A 15000-nucleotide genomic window follows, 5' to 3' on the forward strand; every position below is an offset into this window, starting at 1 on the left:
CACCTGCCAAATCCAAGTAATTAAATAAATTCAAACCTGTTTCCATCAGCATATGGTGGTGGGGTAATGGTTAACGTCCAACGTTTTATTTTCACACACTTTAATTTACAACTTTGCCTCAAGGGTTCGGGTTCGATCTTTATACTTACTTTTTTTTTAACGCCGGAGTTTCCACACACACCTCAAAACATCCGGGCAACGCCGAGTACCCCTCGCTAATATATATATATATATATATATATATATATATATATATATATATATATATATAGTTACTAAATTAACTTATTTTGGCTCTGTCTAAACATTGAGCACTCTTTTGGTAGACACACTTAATAATTACTACCAATACTATATATATATATATATATATATATATATATATATATATATATACTAGCATGGTTTCCCGGCGATTTGGAGGAGTATGTTGAGCAAAAATATAAAAAGCGGTCAATTTTTTATAAGTTTGACCCCTATTATGACCCCTTAAAATTTATTGTTTTGGGCTCAAATAAATGTATTAAGTTAGATCCATGTGCAAGGAGCCTATATCTATAATTTCAAGTGTGTAGACCAAAAATTGTCGGAGGAGTTTGGTAGAGTTCTCAAAGATCAAATCGTTGAACTTTGACCCCTTAACAGCCAAATATCTGGCCAAAACCCGACCACATCGATTTTCCCGAATCACAGTACCCTGTATATCAAATTTTGAGTATGTAGACAAAAATTAACAGAGTTATTATATATATATATATATATATATATATATATATATATATATATATATATATATATATATATATATATATTTATATATATATAGGCCTTCTCTCTGCAAACCGAGTTAATGCCTCTTAGATTAGACCGTGATTAGTCTTTTGGATCTTCAAGTAATATAACGTTGTTTTATTCGATTTTCCCCCATTTAAAAATTTCCCCATACATACCTTATATTTTATTTGTACATATTTTCGATTCCCATTCGTGTTTTTTCTTCTCCAAAACAAATCCCTGGATACAGCCGAGTACCTATATATATATATATATATATATATATATATATATATATATATATATATATATATATATATATATATATATATTCCTCCATTTCTATTTCTCTCTTACATTTCCTCTCTGCCCTGCTCCAAGAAAATCTGCTGACCTAGTCCACAAAATACAAAACTCCATCATGAAAAGTTTCAAGACAATATACACGATTAAACCCGGATCACCAACTTACGCAGTACAATGTCTCCTCGAACATCAGGTGTCTACGTTCTAACCTTCAAGAGGTTGAAACCCAATTATAGCAGACTAAACCAAACATATTATTTCTAAGTGGACAGACTATTTCCCTAGATGAGTTCATAGTTCAAGAATACTCTAATTCAAATTCCAAATCTAACCCACAGGATCGCCATGGGCATGGAATATGTGCCTATATAAAAGATGGCCTTCCATCTACTATCTATGGTAGGACATCTAAGACCGAAAACGATCACCTTCTCACCGATTCTCTCTCCTCTGATCTTGAGCAAGTTGTATAATAGGGGGAAGAGGTGGCTGGTTACTATTAATGCATCTAAAACCAATCATCATCAACGCTCTGATCCCCTCTGGTATCAATTGAAATGAATTGCTCTCGTCTCGGGGAGACCTCATGTTTTGACAAGCTTCTGGACTTGACCTTTGCTCCTGATTTGAAATGGAACACATACATAACATCCTTTGCCACGGCCACTAGAAAAATGGGGGGATCCTTCTATCGATCCAGTAGATATCTCACTGCTGATGTAATTCTCTATCTATATAAGAGCTAGGTATGTCAAGGATTGAATAATGTTGCTGACACAAAAGATGTTGCGAGTTTGTCTCTGCTTTATCATTATTTTCATAGCAAGTGCTCGACTGAGCTCTAATCTATGGCCTCCCTCGCCAAACATTTAAAAGAAACACTCGTCTAGCAGAAAACACTATCAATAAATTCCCTCACTCTTTATCTGTACATAAACCTAAACGTAGATTCCATGAACAAAGTTTCTTTCTTAAAACTGCACGCCTTGTGTTCCGTTTTCCTGCTTTCCAGCTGACTACAATATGGTTGACTTCAAGTCTAACATAAACAAGTTTTTGATGAGTCGTTCCATATGTTAACAAATTTACCGAATTTCCATTACTAACGATTACTATATTGTCCAATTGTCTACTGTACACTCTTTAAGCCTTATCCTCGGGAGGCCTCTTGGATGTGATAAGTGGTCATGCCTTTGTAAAAAAAAATATTTATTAATCATAATTTACCCTGGATTTATCCCTGTTGAACAGCATGCGGAACGATCAATTAATCTATAACCTATTAATTTTATTCATTGTTATAATTTGGTCTATATTAACCATTCTGTAATTCCAAAAATTAATCAAACACACACACACACACGCATATATATATATATATATATATATATATGTGTGTGTGTGTGTGTGTGTGTGTGTGCATATATATAGGCTTTCGAAGATTAATATTCGACAGATGCTGACGTTAAGTCATATTCCTTAACCTTACTGTTTTTGTATGACACCATCATCTGACGCAACACCAAATAATCGAGGAGGGTCGAGTAAGATAGAAGAACAGAGAAGAGAAAGCACTACCCAGACCTTCTCTGGATGAGTGCAAAGAGGACCGGGACCTTGCGGAGGCTTAGCGCCATCCAAATTCCAGTGAAGACCAGTGGTAGCCGCCAATGAGAACCCAATGGTAACCATACACTTCAGAGAGAGAGAGACAGAGAGAGAGAGATAGAGGAAGAAAGAGAGAGAGGAAGAGAGAGAAAGAGAGAGAGGGGAGTTAAGAGAAATGTAGAGAAAGAGATGTTAACTGATGGTCGTATATTCTGAATTCGATTGTCCTCAATGCAACAAATAAGGCAGTTGCATGTATTATTAAAGCAAGACAAAAGGGGGAGAGAAAGAGAGAGATAAGAAGAGAGAGTGGGTAGAAGGTTACAGAGAGAAAAGTTTTAATTTAAAATATTAAACTCACTTTAAAACTCTTGTTGCTGATAAAAAGTTAATTCTAATCCTTGTGATTTTCGTGCAGTTAAAAATGCACTAATTCACATCACGATTACTATTGAAAAATAATGCAACTGATTCCATAACATTTTATTATGTTGTAAACTCGATACAAACATGCAAGGTGAATATTATCTCAAAAAAGCGGTTCAAATCCTACCTACTGCCGACTAGAAAATTAGTTTGCCAAAACGTGGTGATACAACAATGAAAAGATGTAATTACTAAGGATACAGCTAGGAGACCCAGCATTCCTATTACATCGCAGTTATCCACCAGAAGAAGGCTAGAGAAAATATATAATCAAATAAATCAATACTCACTACATCACAAACTGTGTGAATTTATTACAAAACATGTTTTATAAGAAAGTCAGATTAATAGCTGCAATTTTTATATACTTGTATCTGCTAAAAATATGGCCATCTTACTATATATATCTTATCGCTTATACTGAGTCTTTGATAGCTGATATCTTACTTTCAGTATCCTGGTACAAACTGTGTGAATTTATTACAAGAGATTTAAACGATGTATCTTTTTTTTAATTTTTGCTTGTAGCGTATTACATTATGCATTAAAATTAAACGAACTTTCTTTTTTAATCTTTGGTTCTAGCGTCATACATTATGCATTAAGATTTAAACAATATCTCTTTTTAATCTTCGGTTTAAGCGTCATACATAATGCATTACAATTAAAAGAACTTCCTTTTAAAATCTTTGGTTTTAGCGTCATACATTATGCATTAAAACTTGAACGTATTTTTCCTGTTTAATCTTTGGTATTTGCGTCATACATTATGCATTAAAAGATAAACGAATCTTTCTTTTTTTTAATCTTTGGTTCTTGCGTCATACATTATGCATTACATGCTAAACGAATCTATCTTTTTAAAACTTTTGTTTTAGCGTCATACATTAGGCATGAAAAGATAAACGATGTTTCTTTTTTTACTCTTTGGTTTTAGCGTCATACATTATGCATTAAAAGTTAAACGAATCTTTCTTTTTTAATCTTTGTTTTTAGCGGCATACATTATGCATTAAAATATAAACGATCTTTCCATTTTTAATCTTTGGTTTTAGCGTCATACATTATGCATTACAAGAGAAATGAATCTTTCTTTTTTAATCTTTGGTTTAGGCGTCATGCATTATGCATTACACGTTAAACGAATCTATCTTTTGTAATCTTTGGTCTTAGCGTCATACATTATGCATTAACAATTAAACGAGCTTTCCATTTTTAATCTTTGGTTTTGGTGTCATACATTATGCATTAAAAGTTAAACGATCTTTCCATTTTAATCTTAGGTTTTAGCGTCATACATTATGCATTAAAAGTTAAATAGATCTTTTCCCACTGAGAGGACTGGGTGTCTACTTCGGAAACCGTTCTGAATATGTAGATGTAGGAGGTTGGGGCTCCGTTCCGAAAGCTGTTCTTTATATGAAGAGCTTGGGAGTGTCCGTTCCGTAACCTTATCTTACCATGAGGATCTTGGGTGTCGACCGGCAGCAGTAGCAACAACAAGAAGAACAACTTTACTATTTTTACGAGGGGGACGGTTTGATTATAGAGCATCTTTTTTAGGTTTTTCCCGATGCTGATTAAAGAAAATTTGATTTATAGTTGCCGGATACAAGTAGTTTTCCCATATAAAGTTTGTATTATGTTATATCACTGTCAGCCACATTAGTACGAACCGGCGAGGATCAAATCTAATTATATCCGACTGACACTGCCAACCCCTAACTTCTTTGTTGGTTCAGAGTATTTGCGCATGAGGATCTTGACAGCGACTCTCAAGGTTAAATTTGTGGCTAATATGTTGACAGTAATTAACACTACCAAAATGTTAAAAGCCGTTTTGAACATGAGAATGTTGCTGGTGGCCATTCCGAAAGCAACTCTTCTTACGAGGGGATTGGGGTGGACAACAAAAACAACAATAACAACTTTACATTAAATGTTTCTACGAGAGGAGAGAGAGGCATGCACACACCGGTCAACGCCGGTTAGCCAGCCCTGCTAATATGAAATTTTAAGCATTTTATTTTCTTTGCCTCATCTGAAAAATTTCTTTCTTTTTTCATTGGAATCATCTTAAGAGATAACACATTTTTTAATGTCATCTAAAAAATAGTTGAAATAAAAAAAATAAATTTTAACGTTTCTTGATGTCACCTAAAAAATAGTTGAAATAAAAAAATAAATTTTAACGTTTCTTGATGTCACCTAAAAAATAGTTGAAATAAAAAAACAAATTTTAACGTTTCTTGATGTCACCTAAAAAATAGTTGAAATAAAAAAAACAAATTTTAACGTTTCTTGATGTCACCTAAAAATAGTTGAAATAAAAAGAAACACATTTTAACGTTTCTTGATGTCACCTAAAAAATAGTTGAAATAAAAAAATAAACAAATGTTCACGTTTCTTGATGTCACCTAAAAAATAGTTGAAATAAAAAAATAAACAAATTTTAACGTTTCTTGATGTCATCTAAAAAATAGTTGAAATAACAAAAACAAATTTTCACGTTTCTTGACTGTTTAATTATTAAACGGAATTCATACAAGAAACATGAGAAGAAGAAAACTGTTTTTTATTTTATAAATTTCCTCCTATAAATATACAGTTCGTGTGTTCGTGATTCGTCTGCAAAATTTTTATCAGGATGCTCACATTGGCAAATCTCGCTTGGATCTTGGCAAGGTTTTTGATCATCATTTATGCAAGGAACATCACCACAACAATTATTTCGATACGTCCGGCAATAATCCTGGTACGGTACGCACTAAAAATACAAAAATAATTATGAATGTTTTAATATCGTAATCTATTAAGTAAAAGAGTCAGTTATTTGGAGTTTGTATAATAAATTAAAAGTCCCAAGCTACTAGACAAATTTCGCAATGTTTATATTTTCTTGTTTGGACTTTCCTCCCAAATGCCGAAATTTTTCAGGTAACTCTGCCATCATTTAGTATCATTGCTTAAAGTTTTGAATGATTAAAAATGTGCGGCCAAATAAAATATGAATAAAAGTGTTGAACTATTTCTAGAGGAAAATGTGTATACAATTGTTCGATATACGTATAAATAAATATATATGGAAACAGTTTTGTGTTCACTGTAAACTTTTTACGCAAATATTTTGCAAGCACAAATTATGTAGACTATCGGCATTAATATAATTACACGTAATAGTTAACTGATCATCCCAGAAGAAAACCGAATGAACTAACAGGGAATTAATTAAAATGAATGTTTAAAAGAATATGCAAATAGGATAGAACTTTTGCTAGTGAATGCAATTCCACAACCCATATATAAGAAAATTGTATTTTCTTTTTAAATAAACAGAAAAGACCGGTCTCCTGTCTTTTCTGTTTGCCCTTTGGCTGTTCCGGACATCCAAAGACCAGCTACCAGACTCCTTGGGGTCTTGTTCAAAGCTTGGGTTTTTTTTCATTGTTTTTGTTTTTTCGCCTCCTGTTGAGGCCATTAACTGTTTTTACCTTTCGATCGTTTTCAGGTTGTGTCTCTTCCCTGGCTCGACTTGAGCAGCTGGCCAGTCTGCTTCTGAGGTGGTCGGAGTCACACCCAACAGAATCCTCAGCCAGGCTAAATCGGCAGGTCTGAGCCAGAAAGAAGACGCAGAGGGGGAGGGTAGCTCGTCCGGGCTCCAGTGCAGAAATGCCTAGTCCGAGGTCCAGTTCCTAGAGGGGGCTTTGGCCCAATCTGGGGGCCGGATCAGGCCCTGAAAAAGTCCACTCACCACCGCCACGCAGTCCGGGCTCCGCGCCTTTGCCTAGCCCGGGTTCTGGTGGTCGTGTCCCTGACACGACCACTGGTTCAGGCTCAGTAGAGAGACCAAGAGGTACGGTCGTGCTGTCCCCCGCACTAGACCCGGTGCTGGCCCCCGCACCGTCACTGTAGAGGAGTTCGTCGCATTAGGCAGCGGCTCCTGGACAATTGATAACACTGCTGTCCCCAGCAGTAGTAGGTTTAGGCCAGCTGGGAGAGGTGATCCGGCTCAGTGGGATCGGCAGAGGAAAAGAGCTTTAACTGTTAGCCCTCCCGTCCATAGGAGGACAGAACACTTAGGGACGGAATTAAGACCTTCCACTTCTGCCGATTTCTCCACATTGAGAACCACCGACCCGGATCAGGCGTCCAAGAACGCAGTGCCGGACGATCGGGAAAAAGGCCATAAATATGCCCTCGTTTCTGGACTCCAGCTGAATATGACATTGGGCAACGATCTGCAGTGCAGTAGTGAATACAGCAGCCAGGACGAGAACAAAAAGACCGGATTTGCAGGTGAAGCAAGAACATTAAGGAAGAAGAAGGGGGCTGCTCGTACAGAACAAAAGAGTGAGGCAGTTGGTGCCACACCTGTTCAGAAACCATCGTCCCCGACGGAGAGCCCGGCAGATTGGGCTACACAATCCCGCCGGGGCAGAGAACACGGCCCTCGCCAAAATCGCCGATGCCAGCAACACCGACGCCCTCGGCGGCAGAGAAGGTGTGGGGACCCCAGTCCCAGCTTACTTCCGAAGATTACCGTCAGTTGTTTAACTCCAAATATAAGGAGTACACTGACGATAACATCATTAAACCCCTTCCAGGAGTGGTGGAAAAATTATCGAATAACGGACTGGAAAAAGAAATGCCTAACTGGAGTTTCAAAGGATATCATGGCGGAGATGCTTGGGGATCTCCAAATACCTGCGACGTACGTTTGCCGTCGCAGTTATACCATGTGGGACCTGCTGCTGCCAACCGACGATGACGCAGTAAAATTGTCCAAATGCGACGGGAAGTGGAAGAATATGTGATCAAGCCGGTATATTTGAGCAGGAGCCAAACAACTGTGTATATTTTAGGCGTCCCCTGGTTCCTGAACTCTGTGAAAATAGGTGCAATAATGAGCCAGTATAGGGACGTCGAAGCTGTCCTCCCGGCCCGTGGCCCCCGTAGCCTTATGGTCTAACTCAGTTTGAATGCGTTGTGACCGGGAGGGCTTTCAGAAAATCCCTGCCCTGCTCAGAAGCGACGTTTGGACGATGAGCGTCATCGTCGAGGGGCGAAGGCCGCACTGTTGGCATTGGCAACTGATAGGCCATATGGCGAGGGATTGCCCTAAAAGGTCCATCAAACAACAACTGCAGAAAAACAGAAGGGTGTGGCACCATCAGCCCCTGATAAACCAGCCGGAGGGGGCATAACATCAACTGCAACACCAACAACATCGGACGGCTGGACCAAATTGGTTAAGAAGAATGGGAGAACCACAAAGACCCCCTCCACAAGAGAGAAGCCCCCTGAGAAACAAGGTCGGCCAGTTCCCGCAGGGTCGTCCACGAATCCTTCCACCAACATGTCAACAAAGGAAGTTTCCAGCGACCAAAAACGAAACTATCCGACTCTGAAGGGAAGCAAGAAGAGCAACAGTCCAAATCAAAGGACAGGCATCTGTGCCAAGGCCTCAACAAAGACGCTAAAAAAGATAACAAGAAGGCAAAAAATACTGTCTCTACGGTTCAGCCACCCAAAACCCCAACCCTTCGGCTGAACCAAAATCCCCACTCCTATTTGATACCCCACTCCCGGTGCTGATCATTGTCCCGGAAAAAGCTGGTGACTCAAGACAACAGCAGAAGAGCTGCCTCAACGTCTCCAGTTAGGAGAGAGAAAACTAAAAAGCAACCCTTCCTTCCTGGATTTGCGATGTAGACCCCCTTCACGCTGATACTTACATCACGCAGCGGCATAGGTGTCTACTAAAGCCGCTAAAAGAATTGGAAGGTAAGAAGGTAACAAATCCTAAAAACTTCCCAGACACCCCCTTAGTCATGACCTTTGTTCGTCAAACAAGAACTGGACACACAAAGGCCATGTGGAATATGATAGAAGAAGCAAAGGGGCGATAACAAATATAAAGTTGGTGGAAGAGGAGCACGACTCCATCAAACAGCTGGCATCTGGTGCGAAGGGAGGGCCATCCTGGGTACAAAAGACTTTAGGCCGGTGGTTGTCGATGCTTAGGTATAATGGCCACGTCCTTAAGCCTTGCTAGCTTGAACGTAAGGGGCATGAGATGCCAGAACAAAGCCGCTAGGATTCTGAGAGATCTCATGTTCATGAACATAGATGTGGCTACGTTACGGAAGACTCGCTACAATTCCGTTGAAGATCATCGAGTGCTGGAGGGGTATTATGATGTCTTTTCAGCATACGGTGATAGTCAAAGTAGGGGGGTTTCTTTGTTAGTTAGGCGCACCCTTTCTGAACGGTTAGCGTTGTTCACGCGGATACTGATGGTAGACTGATCGTGGCGTACGGGAGTGGGTTTCCTTTTTCCGGCGGTTGGACGTGTTTCTCGGAGGTTCGGAACGGTTAGTTTTAGTGGTTGATTGCAATGCTATCCTTGATCCCAGGGTAGATAAGGTGGGCAGGACTAGAGGGACGGATGGGTGTAAAACCAGTCTGTCGGACCTGATGGCTAGATGAGACCTGGTAGACGGGTGGATATCCAGGGGGAGAGATGTGGACGTGGCTCTCTAGCAGGCCTTCCGTTTCAAGTACTTACTTGGATCGGTTGTTAGTTAGAAGAGGCAAAGTAGAATACATATCTTGTCCCACGTTCAACTGGTTAGGCCACTCTGACCACAAACTACTTGTGGTCAGGTTAGATTTAGATAGATAGATAGCAATCCCAATATAGCTGGGTACTGGAAGTTAAATACCTCCTTACTGGAGATAGATGACTTCCGGGAAAAGCTAACTGAACACATCAAGAAGGGATTAGTGGGGGAGGTTACCGGGTGTAGGTGGTGGGTAAATGCCAAATCTAGCATTAGATACTTCTCTGTCAAATATGGTCAACGCCTCGTCCTAGATAGGGCCAAGGCAGAGAAGCGTCTAGAGGATAGACTATCCAGGGCGGTGGCAGGGGGGATTCCCTAGAGATAGGCATAGCTAAGGCGGACCTGAGTCGTTTGGCTAGCGAGCGATACTAGGGCCAGGTAGTTAGGGCTAGAATTAAAAAGATGCCCAACGAAGTGAATGTTGACAAATCAGACGAGTTTATTCGCTTGGGTACAAATCGGATAGGTATATTCGTAAGATTCAGAGCCCGGAAGGAGACTCCTTAGTGTCGGCTCAGGAGATTTGCGAGCGGTTTTGAGTGCACTTTTAAAATCGTGTCACGCAGCTGTTCAGTCTCCGCGTCCAGGAGTTTGGCAACTATTTGGCTGGCTCGCCCCGCCTGGAGGCGGCCCGAGCGGCTAGTTGTGATGGTCGGATTACTGAGTGTGAGGTCGTAGCTTCCATGAAGCAGGTCGCCTATAAGAGATCACCGGGACTCAATGGACTGCCCTACGAGCTATACTTGAGGTTGTCGCACATGTTTGTCCCGATGCTGACGGGTGTGTTTAACCACTGGTTTGACACGGGATCCGTCCCGAGTCAGGTTACCAAAGGCGTGGTCACACTTCTGAAGAAGGATACCCATGTTGGGGGGTTGGATGATCTTAGGCCAATCACTGAAATCCTGGCCCGAGTTCTTACGAATCGTTTGTAGGTTGTTATCACTGACTTGATCGAACCGGATCAGAATTACGCTATGAAGGGGAGATCCATTCAAAACAATTTGCATTTGATTTGTACAGGACTAGAAAACCTAGAAGACGACACTGAAGTCGCGCTGATCAATTTAGTCCAAGGCGTTTGATAGGGTTGATCATCGTTTCCTGATGGCTGTTCTAGAGACCACCGGCTTTGGGTCCGGCTTCTGCAGATGGATCTCCATTTTGTATGCTCGGCCGACGGCAGTTGTGCAGGTCAACGGGGTGCGGTCGGCGCCGTTCGCGGTTTCTCGGTCGGTGCGACAGGGGTGTCCGCTGTAGCCCATGGTATATGTCCTCGCGTTGAAACAATTCCTTAAGAACGTGAGGTCTAGGATGGCTGGACCGGCCCTGCGCGGTATTGCTCTCCCTGGCGGTGCGCGAGCCAAGGTTTCCGCGTTTGCTGATGATGTCACCGTATTTGTTTCGAGCGTCGTTGGTGTTATTGCGGTGATTAAGGCTCTCAAGCGTTATGAAAAAGTTACAGGGGCCGTAGTCAATCTCAGCAAATCTGTTGGCCTGAAGTTGGCCGATTGGCGGGGCTCGAATGTTTTGCCTGCCGCATTTGTCTGGACGGATGGTCCGGTCCAGATCCTTGGTGTTAGGTTTGGACCCAGTCTCTGTCTAGATAAGGACTGGTCGGAGGTACAGACCAAGGTCGAAGCGTCTGCGAGGGTTTGGCTTCAAAGGGGATTGTCCCCTAAAGGTAGAGAGGAGGCATGTGCTACTTACGTGTTTCCGTTGATCCTTTACCGGCTGGCTGTACTTCCTCTGCCTGCAGTCAGTATGGCGCCCTTAACGCGTGCGCTCTTTTCACTTTTGTGGAATGAGCGACGGCCGCTTGTCCGGTGCCAGGTCTGTACTCAACGTCCTGTAGATGGGGGCCTGGGGATGCTTGGCCTAGCAAGTCATAAAAATGCCGAAAGGTTGGCGTTCCTGGGTAGAACTCTGATTGAGGATTCTGATTGGGGTCCCGCGGTTGGTGAAGCATTTCCCAACCTAATTCCCAATCACTTAATTGAATGCCAAAGAAGACCTAGAGGGCAATCAAAATTCCTCAACGAATGCCGAAATGCGCTTAGAGCGATGCCAGGGTCCCTTGACCTTGCACGGCCTAGAAGGACATTGTATCGGGGTTTAGTGGTGGGGACCGCTTCGGACCCGCTTGGGGAGCGGCTGCAGCTGTCGGAGGGGGAGGTCCGCTCTCTATGGAATTAGGCGCCAGGCCGGGGATATCTTAATAATTCCGAATTTTCCCTGACCTGGCGATTGGTTAGAAACGCTCTACCCCTCAATGACATACTGTTCAGAATTGGTATGGTATTTAGTCCTTTTTGTCGCCGATGCGAGGAAGACATTTTGGAATCTGTAGAACATGCATTTTTTACTTGTTCTAAGCTCCGGAAATTCTAGGGGTATGTCGGCGAGGTCACGGCTCGCATCGTCCCTGTTCAGATGGCGATCCTGGATTTAGCATCCGTCGTCTATAACGCAGATCTCTTGTAGCCTAGGGAGGAATGAATGGTGTTCCTAGCGACCTTGGTCGTAGCTAGACTAGTAGTGTAGGTTTCACGCATAGAAGTAGGGCGTGGGGGGAACCGCCTTCTCATCGGGATCTGATTTTGTATTTTAAACATCAACTTAAAATCAAAATCAGATGCGATAGAAGGAGGTTATCTCGCTCACAGTTTAGGTGGATTCACACCGCTAGTTTATGTGCGTTCGTGCAAAACAGTCTTGAGTACGTGTTCCCAGCTTAGGTATGGCACACTCCGACCGAAAAAGCAAGCTCCAGTCCACATGAAGCCTATCCCGTAGTGGATCAGTCCCTTAGCTAGTTGGTATAAATGAGCTCCATGTCCGCAATCTTTATTTTAGGCGTTAGAATACCTCCAAAGAAGCCCAATCCTGATCAATTTATTTTAGTCCAAACCCGTCCCCATGCCCCCTTTATTTTGTCCGTAGTTGTGCCCATTCACTCTTAGGAAGTGCGCCCTTGTTTTCAGCTGATACCGGAAACAGGAAGCATTTCAAAATTAAATAGGTAAGGGTGGGTCCTCATTAACACATTAATCGCTTAACGTTTTCACCCGCATATATCATACGCATCACCATTCCATCTTTCATATATCATACGTATCACCTTCATTGTAAATAAAATATTATTAAAAAAATGTAATTGTAAAAAAAAAAGTCATTGTAAATATTGTTCATGTCATCTGGGGTTTTAAGTAGATCCAATCCCTAGAGTGAATGCGGTATTGTGGTGACTGCAACTAGTTATAGTGAATAGACCAAGTGGACGACTCCGTACCCCGATTCCCTCCACACCCTTTTTGGCCTCATGCCACATTGAAAAAGAATCACTTGCATATTTTATATAATTTTAACTAAAAAAATCTTGTAAAATCTGTAATTTTTTCTTCTATTTAAATAAATAGAAAAGTTCAAAGTGCAGTATCTGATCTTTTTTTTTTCAAAGACCAGGGGCACCGCACCCGTTGGTTCTTCAGTGCCGTTGTTGGGGGGACCACACCCGGTGGTGCTTCAGTGTCGTTGTCGGGAATGCCACATCTGGTGGCACTCCAGTGCCGTTGTCGGGGGGTACCACACCCGGTGGTACCCCAGAAATCATTTTATGAGGTACCACTTCCGGTGGTACCCCAGTTCTGAGGGCAACCACATCGCCCACAGCATTCATATACGAGATGGGGGATGCCACATCCGGGAGGCCCCATCAACAACTTCTGATTATTCACCCTCACCACATGTATACCCCTTTATTGAGGGTTTATGACTCACCAGCACCTACAGCCAGTGGGTCCAGGATCAAAGTTCAAAAGGAAGATTGCCACACCCCACGGCCGTCAACATCCAGTGATAACACATGTCAGCTGTCCATGGCAATAGAAGCAGATCCATTCGAGGATTTTCTCAACCCCTGGGCTTTTGCAGGGCTAACACAGGACACGGTGATAGCCTACACAAAAGAGAAGACCAGAAATGCGTCGACCAAGTATGTCACAGACACGCCAGGAGGTCCATGGAAGGTACCGATACTTCCAGAGAGAAGGGATAGTCCGAGGTGGTGAGATCAGCAGGTAGCAGCCTACAGAAAATTAAGCAGCTACTGAAGAAGTGGAGATCCCAAAACTTTGCAGAGGCAGGAAGGCCAAACTGGAAGTACAGAGCAGAAGAAGGCAGAATGGCCCAAGCTGAAGCAGGCTAAACCAGTCGCGGCGGCAGAAGAGAAAAACCCGGAAAAGAACAGTAGCTAGGCCCAAAGGGAAAGAAATCCCCGGAAGACTACCGTCGGCTTTTCCAGAAAAAATACAAGCCCTTGACCGAGGGAAATTTAATTATATTAGTTCCAGGAACATCGGAAAATCTGAGAACCAGGATAATTTCGCTGGTGACGCTAGATCAAAAACAAAAAGGGCTCACGATGATGGCCATGCTCGTGGAGTGTAATATCCTGGCAACATACACATCTTAGCTTGCCCCCTCCCCATCATCTCATCCCTCACTTTTGTTTGTACATAAGTTTTTTGTTTTGGTAACATGTAAATATTCATTTTTAAGAGTGTATATAAAGCCGACTCATACGCTGGGGAGAGTTTAGTAGATAAACTCCATGGTAAGAATGAGGTATTATGGCGATAGTTTCTTAGTGTAGGAAACAAAATGTATTCTCAAAGACCTAGCTCTTAGTGTAAAATGACCTTCGACCCCTACTTCTCCTTACCGGCTCCATGCCTAAGTGTCTTGGATCTCAAATGAGGGCGTAGCAGTAGATAATGCCAGGCCCGGGGCCAACAACCACATAAACTGTTGTTCTTTGAGATCAAACTGTAGTATCTGTTCCGACAGATACTGCAAGTAAAGACCATATGTGGGGGGTTACCATACATATCAGACCTATGTCAATGTAGGGACAACCCTTCATACCAATTGTCGCTATCCAGCTCACATTTCCCACCCATCGGGAGCTGGTTCGCTTTCCCCCCTCCCTCTCTCTCCACATTAAAGAACGGCCTTATGCCTAATTTGCTCAGTGGGGAAGCAAATAAATACAATCTGTTCCGGCAGATACTAAAAGCAAAGACCACATGTGGGGTAACCCCCATATATAAGACCTTGGTCAATGTAGGGGAAACCCTTCATACCAATTGTCACTATCCAGCTTCCCTACTCCCCGGGGAGTTGGTTCCCATTTCCACTTCACTCCTCACATTAAAAATCGGCATTGTGCCTAATTTGCTCGGTGGGGGAGCAAATAAA

At 42.1% G+C, this 15000-nt stretch overlaps 1 protein-coding gene across 1 annotated transcript in view; it reads right to left on the bottom strand.

Annotated features, from left to right (window-relative positions):
• Positions 1 to 5617: 5617 nt before the first annotated feature.
• Positions 5618 to 15000, bottom strand: part of LOC145270949 (uncharacterized) — a 14018-nt gene continuing 4635 nt past the window's right edge. The window contains exon 3 of the mRNA XM_080126498.1: positions 5618 to 5882. Coding sequence (XP_079982624.1) covers positions 5691 to 5882 — 192 coding nt within the window. The 3' untranslated portion in view covers positions 5618 to 5690. The remainder of the gene's footprint in view (positions 5883 to 15000) is intronic.

This window comes from Euprymna scolopes, chromosome 46 (genome assembly GCF_053919585.1).
Source record: "Euprymna scolopes isolate OS-2025 chromosome 46, ASM5391958v1, whole genome shotgun sequence".
Lineage (NCBI taxonomy): Eukaryota > Metazoa > Mollusca > Cephalopoda > Sepiida > Sepiolidae > Euprymna > Euprymna scolopes.